We start from the raw sequence: 17,264 nt of genomic DNA on the forward strand, positions 1-17,264 counted from the left end.
AGAGTATATAAAAGTTGACCAATAACTATATCCGAAAACTTTTATATAAAAATGTATTATATTATACAACTTTCAACAATATAGCTTGCAGTGTAGCAGGAGGGCTATACATTTTTTAAACATTCATAATTGATTTAAAGAAGAGATTTCAGATCTTAGTTTTGATTAAAATGTCCATAAGCCTTACAGGCTCCAAAATAAATGCATTTGCATGCATAAATGGCAGCTCTGTCTAATCTAGGCTTTCCATGCAATGCAACACAATTCTGTAATTTTAGTACTTAAAAAAGCTGGTTTTAGCTGGTCATTAATGATGACAAGTTTAGTTTAAAATTAGGGAAAAATGAGATCTCAATATGTATTAAACATCTGATAATTAAAATCCAGTATTGGTATATACAAAATATAATAACTGATATACCAATCAGGCATTACATTATGATTGTAATATTGTTCCTAATATTGTGTCGGTCCCCCTTTGCTGCCAAGTCAGCCCTGACCTGTCGCGGCATGGAGTCCACTAGACCCCTGAAGGGGTGCTGTGGTATCTGCACCAAGATGTTAGCAGCAAATCCTTTAATTCCTGTAGGTGGGGCCTCCATAGATCAGACTTGTCTGTTCAGCACATCCCAGAGATGCTCGATTGGATTGAGATCTGGGGAATTTGGAGGCCAAGTCCATGTGATGTAAAAGAAACCGTAATTCATCAGACCAGGCCACATTCTTCCATTACTCCGTGGTCCACGTTGATCACTGCCCACTTTTGCCGGTGGGCAGGCATGGGCATCCTGACTAGTCTGCAGCTTTGCAGCCCCAAACTTCAATGAACCGTGTAGTCTGACACCTTTCTATGAGAACAGCATTAACTTGAGTAATCTTAGCTACAGCAGCTCGACTGTTTGATCAAACCACATGGGTCAGCCTTCACTCCCCACGTGCATCAATGAGCCTTGGTCACCCATGACCCTGTGGCCGGTTCTCCACTGTTCCTTCCTTGGAGCACTTTTGATAGATACTGACCACTGCAGACCGGGAACAGCCCACAAGAGCTGCAGTTATGGAGATGCTCTGACCCAGTCGTCTAGCCATCACAATTTGGCCCTTGTCAAACTCACTCAAATCCTTGCACATTTTTCCTGTTTCTAACAAATGTTCACTTGCTGCCTAATATAACACCTCCACTAACAGGTGCCGTGATGAAGAGATAATTAGTGTTATTCATGTCACCTGTCATAATGTTATGCCTGATTGGTGTACATTATAAATCCAATGAGCGGGATCAGTATAACTTAAAAAAAAATTCAGCAAGGACGTGTTAAAAAGGTGGGGAAAAAAATCAGCTTTGATCACAGGAATAAATTGCATTTTAAAATATACTATTTCATAATGTTACCGTTAATACTGCATTAAATAAATGCAGCCTTGGTAAGCAGAAGAGACTTCTTTAGAATACTTTTTTTTTTTTTTTTACAAACTCTGAAAAATGTATTCAAGGGATGAATCGTTTGTCTGACAGCTTGCACACGCAGTGTTGATGTGTGTAAATGTCACCTGTCCAGGTTGAGTTTGTGAGCCAGTATTCTCCAGTCGTTGCCACGCGTGTGTGGGACATCCAGGCTGCTGCACAGTTTGGTTCTGATGCTGACCGGGATTCTGAACGCGCTCGGACCGGCCAGTACTGTGATACTGCTGCCTGGGTCCATCAGGGATGTGTCAATGCTCTGGACGTCCTGCAGAACACACACACACAATAAATGAACTGTTGCGTTTCTCAAAGGCAGATTCACCCTCATGTGTAACCCTAGGATGAATTATAAAGCGAGTCCTTTTACTTACAACACACTGATTACAGGTTCAGTCCTTCTGGAGTAACCTGAGATTAAAGAGCTCAATGCTGATGCTTTATAGGTCACTCTGAGCGGGGAAAGCAACCTTTCAATGATCACACTGTCCACTATAAAACCCAAGTTTCCTTTTCCAAGCAGAATTACTGAACACGTCTCTGAAGCTGTAAATGGATCTGATCTAGTATGAGACTTGGACTCTTAGGACTTGAACCAGTAAGCAACCATCCAGAACACATTATAGATGAAATATAACTAGAGCTTGACATTAACATCTGCCAAATGCGGGTGTATTTTAGCAGTGATGTAACAGTCACTCCTACTATGGGGTTTAATTTTATATATAATGTAAATATTTTTTAATTGTAGTCTTTAAAAATGAATCTGAAATAATAAACTAATTATATTGTAAAGTTGTCAGAAATATCGATTTTTTCGATACCGAAATATTTTAAAATGCTTCCAATACTCATTTTCACAGAATAGATGCATCATGCCAGCATCTCTTTTTCATCTCTCTTGACAGCGAGTGACACAAACCCTCCTCCTCTCACTCGTTTCATTTGCTCCAGATGAATATTGTTGGTGTTACAGGGCTTGAATTTCAGCGTAGGACTGCACATAATTTTACTCATTCCCGCAGATTTTGTGCTCACACTCAGTGGCGTGCACACCGCCTCTCAGGACTAAATGGAGTTCTTTTTCGCTGCTTATTGCGCTTAAACAATCACGTCAAAATGCCGGTCTTGGTGAGTATCCAGGTAAACATTGACTGTGTAACTGAGTAATTACTTCACCCATTAAAAAGTATGTTCTATAAGGGTAATCTAGACGCGCTATATTCGCCATGCTGTGGTTATCATGTGACCTACCGGTGTCACCTGCATTCACAAATTCTCTCCTGTGGTCTCATGGGATAGTGGTGTCTATTGAATGCACACTTCAGAATCTCTGTGGAAGTAGTAGGTCCGGGGACTTTTTGACGTCTCTTTTTATGAGTATTAGGGCTGTGCAGTAAATCGAAATATCGCAAATGTACATATTGCAATATGCTTATAGCAACGGCAGGCAATATCTGACAGATTTTAATAGGCTACTTCAACACTTTGACCGTCATCTCACAGCCGTCACCATGGTAACCCGGGACGAAGAACATCGCCGGATCGGATGATCTGGGTATGTATTATTGCTTGTGTCTATATATAACCTATAAATTACTAATTTGACTTTGTTGTCGATTGATTAGATGATCGATTTTGATTGATTTTCCACTATGGCAGGATGTTTAAGCTGCATTTAACATTAACTTGGCAGCTAACGTTACTTGTATTTGCTAGCACTAGCTATAGGTATGCATGCAAACAGCGCGCTTTTCGGCGTCCCCCGCTTTTTTCACGTCAGTTTGGGTGACAAAGTCATCTGAAGCCATTCCATAGCTTAACCCTTAAATGCATGACTGTTTCACCAAACATTCTTACATATTGGGGTCGTTAGCAACCCGGTTCTATATTTAACATGGATAACGTTAGACCTCTACCTGTCGCTATAACATATAATACTCCTGATGTTAGAGTAACAGCTACAGAAGAATAAAATAAAACCTATTTCGTTACCTTTTGGAGCTTGGAAGGGTTCGGTTTGAGCAGATGTTTAATTTCCTCGTCAGAGCTGGTTTACCAGTATATTCAGCATCTGCCTCATATTCGCGATCTCCAGCATATTCTCCAACTCATTTTCAACGTCTTCAAAATCAATATTTTGCTCACTGACAGCTTCTTGACCACATCCATCATCAAGAGACAGTGACACTAATATTTGATTGTGTTTAGTACTTGCTCTCTGCAGTAAATCACTGAGTCATTTTAAGTTTTGCAGATTATAATTATTATTGTTTCGTTTTCTGTCAGAGGTAACTATGAGTGAAACGTCACTTCATCATTGGGTATCAGACATCGCCACCTTGTGGAATAAATGTGAATTGCACCCCATTTCGTCATTATAGATTAATTTATCATTGTGCAAAAATATATACGTACAATCCTACACACCTCGGGTCGTTAGCGACCCTAAACAATTGTGACAAAAAAAATAGTGAAAAAACAGGCATTCAATTATACATCTATTATGTTTTTCTTGTTATATTGTTTAAAATGGATTGATTGAGGAATACTAAGAAGGTTGATGTCTAAATTTAAAAAATGAATGAGGAGCAGGGTAGTGAATGACGTCTCGGGTCGGTATGCATTTAAGAGTTAATGTGAGGGACATAAGTCTATTTGGTGTTTTAGTTTAATTGTGCAGCACTTCTGTGTCTGTCTGTTCACATGAGGAGCCCAGTGACCCCGTGGATCCAATATGTTTAATGGCAGAGCAGACATGGAAAGTATTGTTTCTAAGCTATAGCAAGTGTTATTCCATTCTGCGCTCGCGCACCTCTGCTCTAGTTTTCAACCTTTCTGAAGAGCGGATAGACATACAGTACATAGTCAAACAAGTAAAAATGAATATATTTTCTGATATGGATTCTTACATTCTAATGAAAATTTTCCATTATTTTTGTAATGGAACAGGGGGTCAAGAATCTTTTTTGAAGAAAAATTGAGGCCTTCTTTTGACATGAAAATGTGCATGTTGCACATTTAGCTATTAAAGTTGGGTAAAAATGCATCCACCAAATAATTTATTTTTCATACTGTACAAAAAAGTTGTTACAATAAAATGTATTTTTTTGTTCAAATAAGTTGTTATGGGCCCTGCTTTACTGTCTGTATTGATCCGCCACCAGTTTGATCGGCGCGGCGGGGTGGGGGTGGGGTTGGTCTCGGTATTTTTTCCTGCTTTTTTGTCCTTAGCCAATCACATGCCTGTATATAGTAGGAATTATGCAATTTCGGATACAGCCAGTCAGTTTTCTTAAGTGAACATAAAGAGCTAAGAAAGAAAACGCATGTAAAACAGTATAACGAATCCGTGCATCAGGTCTTAAAGTGACAGTAGCCTAATATACCTGCTGACAAATTATGAGATATTAAAAATATCTATATGTGACTGGATCATAAAACCAGTCGTAAAGTCACACGAGTATATTTGTGGCAATAGCCATCAATATTATCAATTTTTCTGGTAACAATTTACAATAAAGTTCATATTTAAAGGGGTACTTCAGCGCTGGGAAGATGAATCTGTATTTAAACTGGATCATCAATGCAGTAGAAATGTGAAATTATTTTTGAATTTGGTGTCTTCTAGACTGAGAAAAGACAGAAAATGTATTTTTGTCCCATGGGGATGAAAGACTACAATTCCCAGAATGCTTCGCTGCCCTGTGAGGCCATTCCCATACACCACCAACTTCATTACTGTGACTGAGTTAGAGAAGACACTACAATTAAAAACTGAACGTGTCTGTTCAATATAATGAGTGAGTCACCGCGCGAGTCTCACAGCACTGAGCACTGACTGCAGGAGTCATGAGAGCTGAGGTAATCGCGACTACACTCGCGGCATACATTCACACAGGAGTTCAGTCTGGCACGCGTTTCAGTTCATGCCTTTGCAAGCTTAACTTTCATAGAAATGAATTTGAGAAGTTAAAAGACTTACATTGCTCACCATAGCTCCGTTTAAATGATCCTGTCTGCAAGCTGAGCTCTCCCTGCCAGCTGAGTGTAATCTCCCATCCCCCATGCGCGGATTCAAAACATGCGGAAATGGCTCCCTCTGCTGGCTGTAGTCTTTAGCCTCTGGGCAAACATTCCTCCTATGATGCAAAAATCGTCATTTTGCATCATAGGAGGAATTTTTCCAGAAATAAAATGCATAAATCTCTTGTCTCAGGGAGATATGAAGGGGGAAAGCACAATAATTTGAATATTCTCCAGGGTTTCTACTGATACAAAGCCATGCTAATCGCTGAAGTAACCCTTTAACTAGTTTACTACATTAGTTAACATGAACTAATAATGAACTGCACTTATAAAGCATTAATTTATCTTTGTTAATGTTAATTTATTCAAATCTTGTTAACATTAATTAATGTACCGTGAACTAACATTAACAAACCATGAACAGCTGTATTTTTATTAAATGATGTTAACAAAGATTAACAAATACAGTAACTAATGAACGGCTCAACCTAAATGTACATTAACAACGCAATTATAATCATGTAATATAAGTTTGACAGTAGTGAGTTTGTAATTCTTAACCATAAACACAGACTAATAATCCTTCTGATCATTGACACTTGTGTTACAATGTGTGTTTGTTCATTTGAAAGGCTCGCTGCTCATGAATCTTCATACGTATATAAAATACCAGACTGAGAGTGCCTGAATCCGCATCCGTCACCCCGCAGAGTTCTGCTGCTCTTATGGTATTTATAAAAGCGCTCACTGAATCAAGCCTGTTTCACTGCTGGAGATATACTTTGCTTCTTGGAAATAATATCGCCTGACATTTCGAATGCATTAAAATCCGAGCTGAAATCTCAATTGTGTGTGAGTGCGTGTGGAGGAGGCGCTTTAATTAAATGAGACTCATTCGTGATATTCGCAAAAAAAACCCGACACCACCAAATATGCTTCTGCTTTTGTACATCTATAAGAATAAAACTGGAGGATATGAGACGAGTGGCCTTGTATTGAGTGACAGAGAATATAAAATTCAAATACATTCAAATCTTTAAAAAAACTAAAAATGAACTCATTACTAGAGCAATGGTTTGATGACAATCACTATTTTACTATTCTTTTTATTGTTATGTACATATACACATCAAAAGTTTGAGGAAATAAAATAAATTAATACTATTATTCTGTAAGGACACATTCAATTTATCAAAAGTAAGAGTAAAGACCAAAATATGAGATTGATACAACATTTATAGTAATCATAAATGTTTCTTGATCAGTAAATCATAGAATGATTTCTGAAGGATCATGTGACACTGAAGACTGGCGTAATGATGCTGAACATTCATCTTTGATCACAGGAATAAATCACATGGAATTAAATGTATTTAAATAAATAAATGCAGCCTTGGTGTGCATAAGAAACTTCATTTAAAAATATTAACTAATCCTCAAACTTTTGACCAGTGTATAATTTTGCACAAAAAATAAAAAGTTATGTAGTTATCAGAAATGGGCTGAATACTGAAGCCAGGTTTTAAAATTTGATTTCCATTTCATTATTACTATTATACAAGTCTAATTTCTCTAGAAAATGACCAAAAATGATGTGCAAAGCCACAGCGACAATAAAACGTTGAAAGAAAGCTAAAGCCTCGTGCAAGCTTCCCACTTAATGTAATGTTGTAAAAGCATAACAAATGTGCATGTTTGATCAATAAATGCACTCAGTGTATTTTTTCCTAGTTTAAAACGACAGATGCATTGAAAACAGTGCCTGAAGAGGCCGAGCATCAGCCTGACAGACGCTTCCGCAGCCCAGAAGGACTCGATTCATCGCAAGGCATCCATCTATAATGTTAACCAATCTGTGCTGTTCTTAATTAGACACATTGATTAAAGCCGAGAAGCCGGAGAGAGGGAAACACCGCAGCTCTGTGAAAACCTTTTGTGATGTATAGACCGACAAGTGAGGTGTTAAGAGCAGCTGAGGCTCTTCTCACAGCCCGTCAGATGGATTAAACAGAAACAGCCTCTTCTCCAGAGACACAAACACATGGGGAGTGATGGAGAGACCGGAGGAGAGGAGGATCCGTTCCGAACCCCAGTGAGCTGCCTACCTAGACAGCATCATAGACACACAGGCTGCCCCAAACAGTCGTCAGCTACATCTCAGTCGCAGAACGCACTGCAACACGCTACCAAATCATATTCATATGGTTGCTGGATCTGTGTGAGGCTGTGTGATTGATGACAGCAGAGGGCGTGAGAGGGCATGTTTCTGTACCTCGCTCAGGGTGGTGTAGAGCTGGAAGATCTGACCTTCTCCCTCCACCTGTCTGACACACAGCTTACAGCACAGCTCACACACACTCGCACTCTGACGCTCCAGAGTGAAGGAGCAGTGCAGCCGCCGCACGGACCCGCTCCACACCTGAGAGAAACACAGCTCCTGTACACACACACACACACACATCACATACCTCTGTACATGTCATAATACTAATAGTATATAACAAATTATATAATAGTAATTAACATATTAAATATATTAAAATAATTAAAGTTAGTCTGTATAATAGTGAAGTTTGTATTATTTATTAATATATAAGCATTTTTGACTATAGTATGACTATTATCAGGCTATCACTTGATTTCTGTATATATTTATTAAAAATAACAACAAATTATACTAAACAATAAATGACTATTAAATTTTATATTAATAACATAAATAATATTAAATTATACATATATATATATATATATATATATTAGGGGTGTAACGATACGCATCTTCGTATTGAACCGTTCTTGGTCTAATTAATTCGATTTGGAAAATAAAAAAGTGTGTGAAATATAATATTATGCGTTCAACACGGAAGCCCAATAACCAAAACGACGTAACAGGCAATGCCCCTGACACCACCTAAGAGAAAAAAACAAATATGTTTTAGGCTGCTCAGTCAGGTGCTCGCTTACTCAGTACACGCTGAATGCTTGTGGCAAAATGGCTATTGCGTTTAACAGACCAGAAATAGAAGATCCTCCAATAATCAACGGGTCTGGTGTGTTGGTGAACTTTGGATTCTCTGTAAGCTATGATGGTGTTGGCAAGAGTGATGGATTAAAAAACAACGGTATGTCGCATTTGCTGATGGTACAGCAGCGGGAATAATTCATGTCATGTCAATCAACTCATTTACGCCGACAACAAGACGATAAAAAAGGAGAAACAGCCACAAACTATCCCACAAACTATCCCCGCAGCATTTAGACAGACATTTCCAACTTATTCAAATGGCAAAAGACATTTATAGCCGCTGATATAAGACCTTACTCCCGTTTCACACAAACTCCGTCTGCAGTGCGTAGCCTATGCGGTGTGTATTTTTTTCTGTACCCATGTTAACGGTTGCGGACTGAAAACGCAACATATGTGAAAGCACAACAGGGCGTGCAGCTTTTAAGAACGTGCTTAAAGTAATTGAGCCCCATTACAATGTTCCTTCACGAGCCCATTTCAGCCAGTAATTCCTGCTTTGTACTAAAAAAACAAAAGCCCAAATAGAGAACCAATTGGCCAAAGCAACAGCGGTTGCTCTGACTACAGACGGCTGGACGTCAAGGGCTACACAAAGCTACCTGAATGTAACAGCACATTACATTACCGATGAATGGGAGCTGAACAGCCACGTTCTTCAGACACGCCCCCTTGAGAGTCACACAAATGAAAATTTGGCCAAATGGGATGACAGAAGCAGTAGTGTGTGAAAAAAGTGTGGAGAGAGCTATTGTAAAGAGCTAATGTTTATTTCTGTAACTACATAGAAGATGGGTAAAGTATAGCTCCATCTTTGTTCAATGTAAAAAAAAAATCAATAAAAAAAAAATCATACTTTGTTAGTTTAAAAAAATAAAGGTAATTTATCTGCCAATTTTTTTCTTTTTGCTGTATCTAAAATGAACCGAACCATGACACCAGTGTATCGTATCGAACCGAACCGTGAATTTTGTGAACCGTTACACCCCTAATATATATATATATATATATATATACAGTCTTGTTCAAAATAATAGCAGTACAATGTGACTAACCAGAATAATCAAGGTTTTTAGTATATTTTTTATTGCAACGTGGCAAACAAGTTACCAGTAGGTTCAGTAGATTCTCAGAAAACAAACAAGACCCAGCATTCATGATATGCACGCTCTTAAGGCTGTGCAATTGGGCAATTAGTTGAAAGGGGTGTGTTCAAAAAAATAGCAGTGTCTACCTTTGACTGTACAAACTCAAAACATTTTTTTTTTCTGGGATTTAGCAATCCTGTGAATCACTAAACTAATATTTACCGTATTTTCCGGACTATAAGTCGCACTTTTTTTCATAGTTTGGCTGGCCCTGCGACTTATAGTCAGGTGCGACTTATATATCAAATTTAATTCATACTGACTGACAAGAATAAACATATAGCCGCGAGAATGCGCTCTATGCTGCTCCTGTAGCCTAATATTTGCTTATAGACAACAACTTAGAAAGACTGAACACAAACAAAATGCCCCCATAAAGAAAATGTTATTCTGCAAAACACAAACAGCATGTTGTAAAATATGCAGCGGAGAATGATTCTCACAGCGTTTGTCTCACGCGGCTGCGCCTCTCCCGGCAGAGAGTTCAAGCGTCTGTGGACTCGTTCCTTCAGCTCTGGCCATCTTGCTTACAGTCCGCAAGTAGATTTCTTTTTCTTCTTCATCACAGTTAAAGTAACCTCTGCTTTTCGCCAGTCCCTTACAAGTTTCTCACTCACTTCAAACTTTCTTTCTTCTGCTCGGGTTATGCAGTGAAGCGGGCACGAGCGAGTGCACGCGAGCAGGTGCTCGCATGCGTGCTCGCATGCGCGCGGCTCCAGCTCTGCCCTAATGCGACTTATAGTCCAGTGCGACTTATATATGTTTTTTTCCGCGTCATGACGCATTTTTTGACTGATGCGACTTATACTCCGGAGCGACTTATAGTCCGGAAAATACGGTAGTTGTATGACCACAGTTTTTTAAAACTGCTTGACATCTGTGTGGCATGGAGTCAACCAACTTGTGGCACCTCTCAGCTGTTATTCCACTCCATGATTCTTTAACAACATTCCACAATCTTTAACCAACATTCCACATGTTGGTTTGGAACCAAGACTTTGCCCGTTTACTAGTGTGTTTTGGGTCATTGTCTTGTTGAAACAACCATTTCAAGGGCATGTCCTCTTCAGCATAGGGCAACAAGACCTCTTCAAGTATTTTAACATATGCAAACTGATCCATGATCCCTGGTATGCGATAAATAGGCCCAACACCATAGTAGGAGAAACATGCCCATATCATGATGCTTGCACCTCCATGCTTCACTGTCTTCACTGTGTACTGTGGCTTGAATTCAGAGTTTGGGGGTCGTCTCACAAACTGCCTGTGGCCCTTGGACCCAAAAAGAACAATTTTACTCTCATCAGTCCACAAAATTTCCCTCCATTTCTCTTTAGGCCAGTTGATGTGTTCTTTGGCAAATTGTAACCTCTTCTGCACATGCCTTTTTTTTAACAGAGGGACTTTGCGGGGGATTCTTTAAAATAGATTAGCTTCACACAGACGTCTTCTAACTGTCACAGTACTTACAGGTAACTCCAGACTGTCTTTGATCATCCTGGAGGTGATCATTGGCTGAGCCTTTGCCATTCTGGTTATTCTTCTATCTATTTTGATGGTTGTCTTCCGTTTTCTTCCACGTCTCTCTGGTTTTGCTCTCCATTTTAAGGCATTGGAGATCATTTTAGCTGAACAGCCTATCATTTTTTGCACCTCTTTATAGGTTTTCCCCTCTCTAATCAACTTTTTAATCAAAGTACGCTGTTCTTCTGAACAATGTCTTGAACGACCCATTTTCCTCAGCTTTCAAATGCATGTTCAACAAGTGTTGGCTTCATCCTTAAATAGGGGCCACCTGATTCACACCTGTTTCTTCACAAAATTGATGACCTCAGTGATTGAATGCCACACTGCTATTTTTTTGAACACACCCCTTTCAACTAATTGCCCAATTGCACAGCCTTAAGAGCGTGCATATCATGAATGCTGGGTCTCATTTGTTTTCTGAGAATCTACTGAACCTACTGGTAACTTGTTTGCTACGTAGCAATAAAAAAATATACGAAAAACCTTGATTATTCTGGTTAGTCACATTGTACTGCTATTATTTTGAACAAGACTATATATATATATATATATATATATATATATATATATATATATATATATATATATAAATGATATAAAATTAAGAAAAATTACAAATTACTAAATAATTATAATTACCAAATTAATACTGGCATCAGTATATATTTATTGTTATTAATCATTCAAATTAAGTAATATTAAATTGTTATAATAAATAATTCACAAATATTAATATGCAAGTTTGTCAATGTTTTGAATAATAATAATGGTCCGTGAAACGCCCACAAGTTAATATTCATCGATTGCGAAATCAGGACAAACACTATGAAAAACAAAAAGGCACTGGAGTGGCAAAAGGTTGCAGACGCCGTGATTCCTGTAGCCTCACAACCTCGGACCATGGCCGAAATAAAAAAGAAATGGTCGGACATCAAAGTCAAAGCTCTTGAGGAGAATTTCTTATTTTCTTTCTGAATGTTTGAGACAGGCTAGTCATACGTTATTTTATCAAAAATAAAACAAACTAAAGGGATAAGCATGAATACCATGATTCCCTAGCTGATGAAGACTTTTTTATATGAAAACTACTTTCCCCAGTGGACAATTAATAGCCTACATCCATCCATCCATCTCTCTCTATATATATATCCCTAATTATCTGTCTGTCTATCTAATTGCATCTATATCTGCACCGCCAGACGGACACATTGTTGAGAATATCAGTTTTGAACATTATTTCGTTCTGTTTATTATTCATGAGGATGAATTGCATAACATGAGGACCCCCTTGAAAACGAGATGGTGCATCTCAAGGGGTTTATCCTTAAAGAATAAATTCGTATATATATATATATATATATATATATATATATATATATATATATATATATATATATATATATATATATATATATATATGCCAATATTATCGCAGAATTTTTTCTTTCTTTTTACTTTTAGCAAATATGTGTGAATTTGCATTTCTGTTCTACACTGCTGATCGATCAAATGGGTGTTCGTGTTGGCTGTTAATTGTAAGACTTGCTTTGTGAATTCTTCATATTATTTATGAGAGGCAGTATTGCCATTTCTTTTACACAACGGTCTACAGTCAGTTTCACACACTTTCATATGTTTCTTCCATCTGCCATTTCTCATTTCACCCATTTTTGTGCATACGCCTGGGTCAGAGCTTGCGTGAAGGACCGCATTTTTTTTCTCGTCGAGTTTGCGTTTTATAAATACTAATTATTGGGTAGAGCGGCGTGCGCAACGTTTATAAATGAGGTCCCTGACAATACCGTAACCTAAATGAGAGTTAATAGTCTCTGTGCTCTAAAAAACGGTCTTGACTTAACATCAAGAATATCTTTACGATTCAAAACATTAAACATGCTTCAAATGAACCGTTCTTTCTTCACCTGGTATTTGGTGAGTAGTTTGCTCTTCCACTGAGAGTGGATGTCATGTATTGACAGTCTCAGGTTGTGGTTGCTGTGACTGAAGTTCAGAGACTTTGGTTCATCGAGTAGTTTCCCGCCGATCTGCTTTTCTATCTGCAGCACCTCCTGTTCACACACACACACACACACACACACACACACACACACACACACACACACACACACACACACACACACACACACACACACACACACACACACACACACAGTACATTTACACTGCAACATTTGTAACACAATCATAGTCATGTACATTTAAAATGCCTTTTTTGATCTTTTAAAGTACGGTAACAGTGTGCAAACTTTAATTCTAAAGGTTAGAGAGGGTGGGAAATGATCCAGAAAAACAAAATGTTTTTGAAGAAAGAAAGTTCATAAGTGGGCTTCAGGTGAAAAACAGAAAGGCACAAGAGTGTTTTACGCACTTTGAGTGTGTCCTGTGTGTCATCGAGGCAGTACACTCTGATGTGATAGTCTAGACCTGATGTGACCACAGGCCCAAAGACAGCCAGTTTGATTCGCTTAGCCGCTGACGGACAGATGCTCTGGCCAATCAGACAGTAGGATCCCAGAGTCTCGGTCAGGATGTGACAGGCCTCCTCTCCCAGCTGCACGTAACAGGAAGTAGTGAAGTTCTCCTCTCCAACCACAACGACGTCCTATACACAGAATACACACATCATTTACATCAGTGTCTAAGGAGTCAAAGTGAAATCTATCACACACTTATACCATTAACTTGTCTGTCAATATATCAAATAAATGCAGGCTTGATGAGCAGAAGAAACTTCTTTCAAAAACATTACAAATATTAATGTGTCCAAATTTTTGGCCTGTACTGTATATATTTATGCCACAGTTCTCAATATAATTTTGAACCGTTCGGTCCGATATTCATGGTTCAATACACGCTTGAGAATTGAGGGGTTTTTTTATTTACTTTTTTTGTTGTTGCATTTAATTAATTATTTCTATTTCTTTCCATTTTAAATATTTCTCTCAGTTTATTTCGGCTCTATTTGAGTGTGCCTGTGAGTCTACGAGCTGATATGAGCAAATATCCAATCATATGCAAATTAGGAGGTGTTTAGCCACGCTTGAAATGTGTTACACTATAGTTATTCACAATCACGAAAGTTCATTATTTGCATGTGTTTTAAAGCCTTGCCGGTTAAACATTTAGATCTCGTGCTTATGCACTGTTTTATATGCGCCGAGCATGCGTACTAACATATGATTACTGGACTAAGTAGTCTTACTGCGCTAATACTGTCAAATACACACAAGGTTAACATATATAAACATGGTCGGTTGTGTCTAAAGTGAAAGTAAAATCGTGTGTGTCTCTATGAGATACGAGCAGGTCTTAAATTGACAGCAGCGCAGCCTAGTGAACGCTTGTTCTTAAAGGGACAGTTCACCACTAAAATTGTTAATAAAACAACAAAAGAAAGAAAACCACTCACTGCTCTTGAATAATAATAAAAAATACAGTAAAATACCTTTAATACAGTATCTTTTAATCAATGTATATTGAAGACTACGTAGCTTTAATTTTAGCCTACATTTATTCATTCAATTTCATACTTAAATGCTACTGTACATCTCTGAGCTGCCACTGTAAATCTAGATATATTTATTTTATATTATACAATACACTGGGAATGTGTACAAGGTTTTTTTTAAAGTAAAGTTTTAAGTTTACGTAAGGTTTTTCAAGTCTTTTAAGTAAAATAAAGAAAGAGTATTGCAATAAAAACATTTTCTCCTTAACCTCTTTCTGTTCCTGTCGCCTAAGAATAGAATAAAAAAAAAACCGAACCAAAAACCGAGGCATGTATTGACCGTGGACTAACTGTATTGTTGCATTGTTGTTATATGTATTTATACCATGGTCTGTTTAAATACTTGATTCTGATTGGCTGTAAGGTGTGCAGTAAAACTGTTTAATGCACAGGTAGTTCCAGTCAGTTTGATTACAGTTCGAAATTAATCCGCCACTATAAACACTGGTAACCATAGTAACACAGTTACGCTTGCAAACAGAGTGACAGTAGCAGCATCAACCATAGATATACCTAACGTTACATATCTATGGCTGGCAACATTAAGTGACATGAGATATGATGTGACACACAGAAGCCAATGGCACATGTCACTATGCGCAGATATGTATACATATCTATGACTAGCGTCTATTGGCACATCCGTGCCACATGTGGTCTTCATTGTCATGTCACTGACATTATCGCGACACACACTGACACCTGCATGACACCGAGTTGTGGAACATGTTGCCGTGTGTTAGGGATGGGACGAAATATCGTTTGACAAAATATCGCGATACAAAACGTGACGAAACGCATCGAGGTCGAAAAAAATGGATCGCGAAATAAAGATAGATGGCACTGCTGCATGATTTGCGTAGTATAAAAATAATTTAGTGTATTATATGTGTGTGCGTGTGTGTGTGTGTGTGTGTGTGTGTGTGTGTGTGTGTGTGTGTGTGGGGCAGACATAACAAAACGCAGCGCGCATTTTCTGTTTGATCTGAGGCATAGCCCGTAGTTGGAAAAAGTGAGAGCAGTCAGACAAAGGATGTAGCAGCAAACATTAATAGGGAAAGAAAATGGTTGACATTAGCATTAATATTCTAAACCAAAAATGCAGTTATTGCCTACATAAGCTACCATATTTTCTGTTTAACTTGTATTACTCCAGAAAGAAAAGTGTGTTTTTTCACTGAGCACATTCTCTGCAGTCTGAACGCGATGCACTGCAGCTCACTCTCGCTCATGTCTGAGGTAAATCATTAACACCATCACCCCGCTTACAGTACACGTGTTTTAATGAACTAAATACATTACAATCGGCTAAAACGAATGCACAGGTTACTTTCCTGAACAAGCGCGCTCCCAAGTCGTCCGTGTTCTTCACACTGTCCACGTGACTCGCGGCCCAGTTCGGCGCGCACACGCAAAATACCTGCAGCTCAATAGGGAATGCAGATCTCTTAAAGGGGCCACACTATAATCCTACTCGTGGAATATGGACCTCCTCCAGGTATGGTGTGGTTCTGGTGCGCTCACTGGTACACATTAACAATTTTTCTTACAAACTGTGCCCTGCTCTGAATTAAACTGCCAGTGTAAAAACTAAGTGAGAAATCACTACTTACTCATTATTTTTAAGTTTAGGCTTAAGAGACATGAACAATTTCTTAGATAAACATATCTATGACCTTTGATATATCTAGTCTTCATGCTGTATTGATTATTATTGAATAAGTATGGTTTCACTAATAATAAATGTACATTTGCATAAAGCATGCATATTTGTCCATACCTATTTTGGTTAGAGTATTAAAAACTTAATTAAAAACTTAATTTAAGACACATTTACAATTGCTAAAAAGGTGCAATTAAATTGCGATTAATCGCGAGTTAACTCATGACAATCATGCAGTTAATCGCTATTCAATATTTTAATGGATTGACATCCCTACAGTGCCCTCCACAATTATTGGCACCCCTGTTTAAAATGTGGTCGCGGACTTCTAAAAATTCTCCTTTTTTTTTAGACAACATAGAACCAAAATGCAACAAAAGAGAAAAATCCTACCTTTCGTTTAAGTACATTACTTAGGTGGTAAAAAAAAAAAAAAATCACAGATTTGTAAAGAAAAAAAAATATATTTTGATATCGTATCGTGACGTATCGTATCGTAACCCTGGCATATCGAGGTGCATCGTATCGTGAGTTTAAGTGTATCGTCCCATCCCTACCGTGTGTCGTGCCTTTTTTACATTCTCTGATGGTCGGGACACCTACACTGACAGACTCGAGCACCTATACTGATGTGACACAAAATCCTAAATAAATAGCCTAATTTTATTGTATTTTAGATGTCAATAAAACGCATTAAAGTCAGTAATATTTGTTTAAACATGTTATTTGTGTCACGTCTGTATTTGATTGGCATGTACCACTGAATGTTTTGTAATACCTCACCCATTCTAGGAAAAACACGAAATGAATCGGGTCACTACGTTATTACTATGTTAATAAGGCATTAACAGTCGTGTCCGTTACTGTAAAACTTTATT

At 38.1% G+C, this 17,264-nt stretch overlaps 1 protein-coding gene across 5 annotated transcripts in view; it reads right to left on the bottom strand.

Moving 5' to 3' along the window:
* The window catches only part of unc5ca (unc-5 netrin receptor Ca), a 267,933-nt gene that overhangs the window by 6,566 nt on the left and 244,103 nt on the right, over positions 1–17,264 (bottom strand). For all 5 annotated transcript variants that reach the window (XM_067439645.1, XM_067439644.1, XM_067439643.1 and 2 more), the window contains 4 exons: positions 13,584–13,817; positions 13,117–13,263; positions 7,764–7,928; positions 1,552–1,730 (listed from right to left, as the gene is read on the bottom strand). In XM_067439645.1, the coding sequence (XP_067295746.1) occupies positions 1,552–1,730; positions 7,764–7,928; positions 13,117–13,263; positions 13,584–13,817 (725 nt within the window). The remainder of the gene's footprint in view (positions 1–1,551; positions 1,731–7,763; positions 7,929–13,116; positions 13,264–13,583; positions 13,818–17,264) is intronic.

Source organism: Pseudorasbora parva, chromosome 3, assembly GCF_024679245.1.
Source record: "Pseudorasbora parva isolate DD20220531a chromosome 3, ASM2467924v1, whole genome shotgun sequence".
In the NCBI taxonomy this organism is placed as follows: Eukaryota; Metazoa; Chordata; class Actinopteri; order Cypriniformes; family Gobionidae; genus Pseudorasbora; species Pseudorasbora parva.